Source organism: Micromys minutus (genome assembly GCF_963924665.1).
Source record: "Micromys minutus genome assembly, chromosome: 1".
Lineage (NCBI taxonomy): Eukaryota > Metazoa > Chordata > Mammalia > Rodentia > Muridae > Micromys > Micromys minutus.
This window is the reverse complement of record NC_137969.1, coordinates 117,365,401-117,366,282: the sequence shown is the minus strand read 5'-3', so window position 1 is coordinate 117,366,282 and position 882 is coordinate 117,365,401. Positions and strand designations below refer to the sequence as shown.

Genomic DNA, 882 nt, shown 5'->3' with positions numbered 1-882 from the left:
TGACAAAAGCAGCTTACAGAAAGAAGGGGTCACTGGGCTCACAGTCTGAGGGTGCAGTCTATCATGACAGAATAAGTATGGCAGCAGGAATGTGAGGCAGTTGGTCACACTGCATCCACAGTAAGGAAGCTGATAGACAAGAATGCTGGAGGGCTTTTGTAGAGTTAAAGACAGATCTTTATTTTAAACTCTGATCTACCAATTTAGCGTTTCCCACCAATTCTGGGAGCAGAGTCCTTCACAGGCTTCACAATCTTTTGTTTAGGTACTGCCTTTGCGGAAGCCTTGGCAGCAGCCATTGCTGTCTTCTTTGCTGCCTGCTTAGCCTTCTTTGCTTCCTTGGCAGCCTTTGTGGCCTGCTCTTGCTGAGCTTTCCTGACTTCTGGTTTCTGATTCCTCTTGGCCATTGTATCAGCAAGAGATGCACCAGTGATGGCTCGCCAGAACCTGACTGCACGACGGGTTCTTTTCTTTTGAATTTCTTCCGACTGTCCTTTCTTGTGTTTTCTTCTGTAGAGGACAGTCCAGTTTATCTGCCGAGGATTCCTTTTGGAAAGGAATGCAGACTCGCATTTTGCATTAAGAAACTGGAAAACCTTCTGGTCGACCCTGGTGTAGCGCCACCCATGTCCCGGGTAGATCTTGTACCCGCTAAAACTGCACAGCTCGACCTTCATGGTGGTAGATGTCGATCTTCCGGGGGAAAGATGGCCAGAATGCTGGAGTTTAAATAGTGTTCTCCTTTTTATTGCTACCATCATCCTAGCTGATGACATTAAGGTGGGTCTTCCCACCTCAGCGTAATCTAGACAAGGGACTTGTCTCCACAGTGATTCTAGTTTCTGTCAAATTGACAATAGTGATCACCACAGTGGCACACAC

The 882-nt window shown here is 47.1% G+C and overlaps 1 protein-coding gene across 1 annotated transcript; it reads right to left on the bottom strand.

The window, feature by feature from the left end:
* Positions 1–203: 203 nt before the first annotated feature.
* Positions 204–677, bottom strand: LOC308426308 (large ribosomal subunit protein eL24-like; the record flags this gene model as incomplete). The annotated part of the gene is made up of 1 exon (XM_080924040.1): positions 204–677. The coding sequence occupies one exon, from the start codon at positions 675–677 to the stop codon at positions 204–206; it is 474 nt and encodes a 157-aa protein (XP_080780166.1).
* Between the last annotated feature and the right edge of the window lie 205 nt (positions 678–882).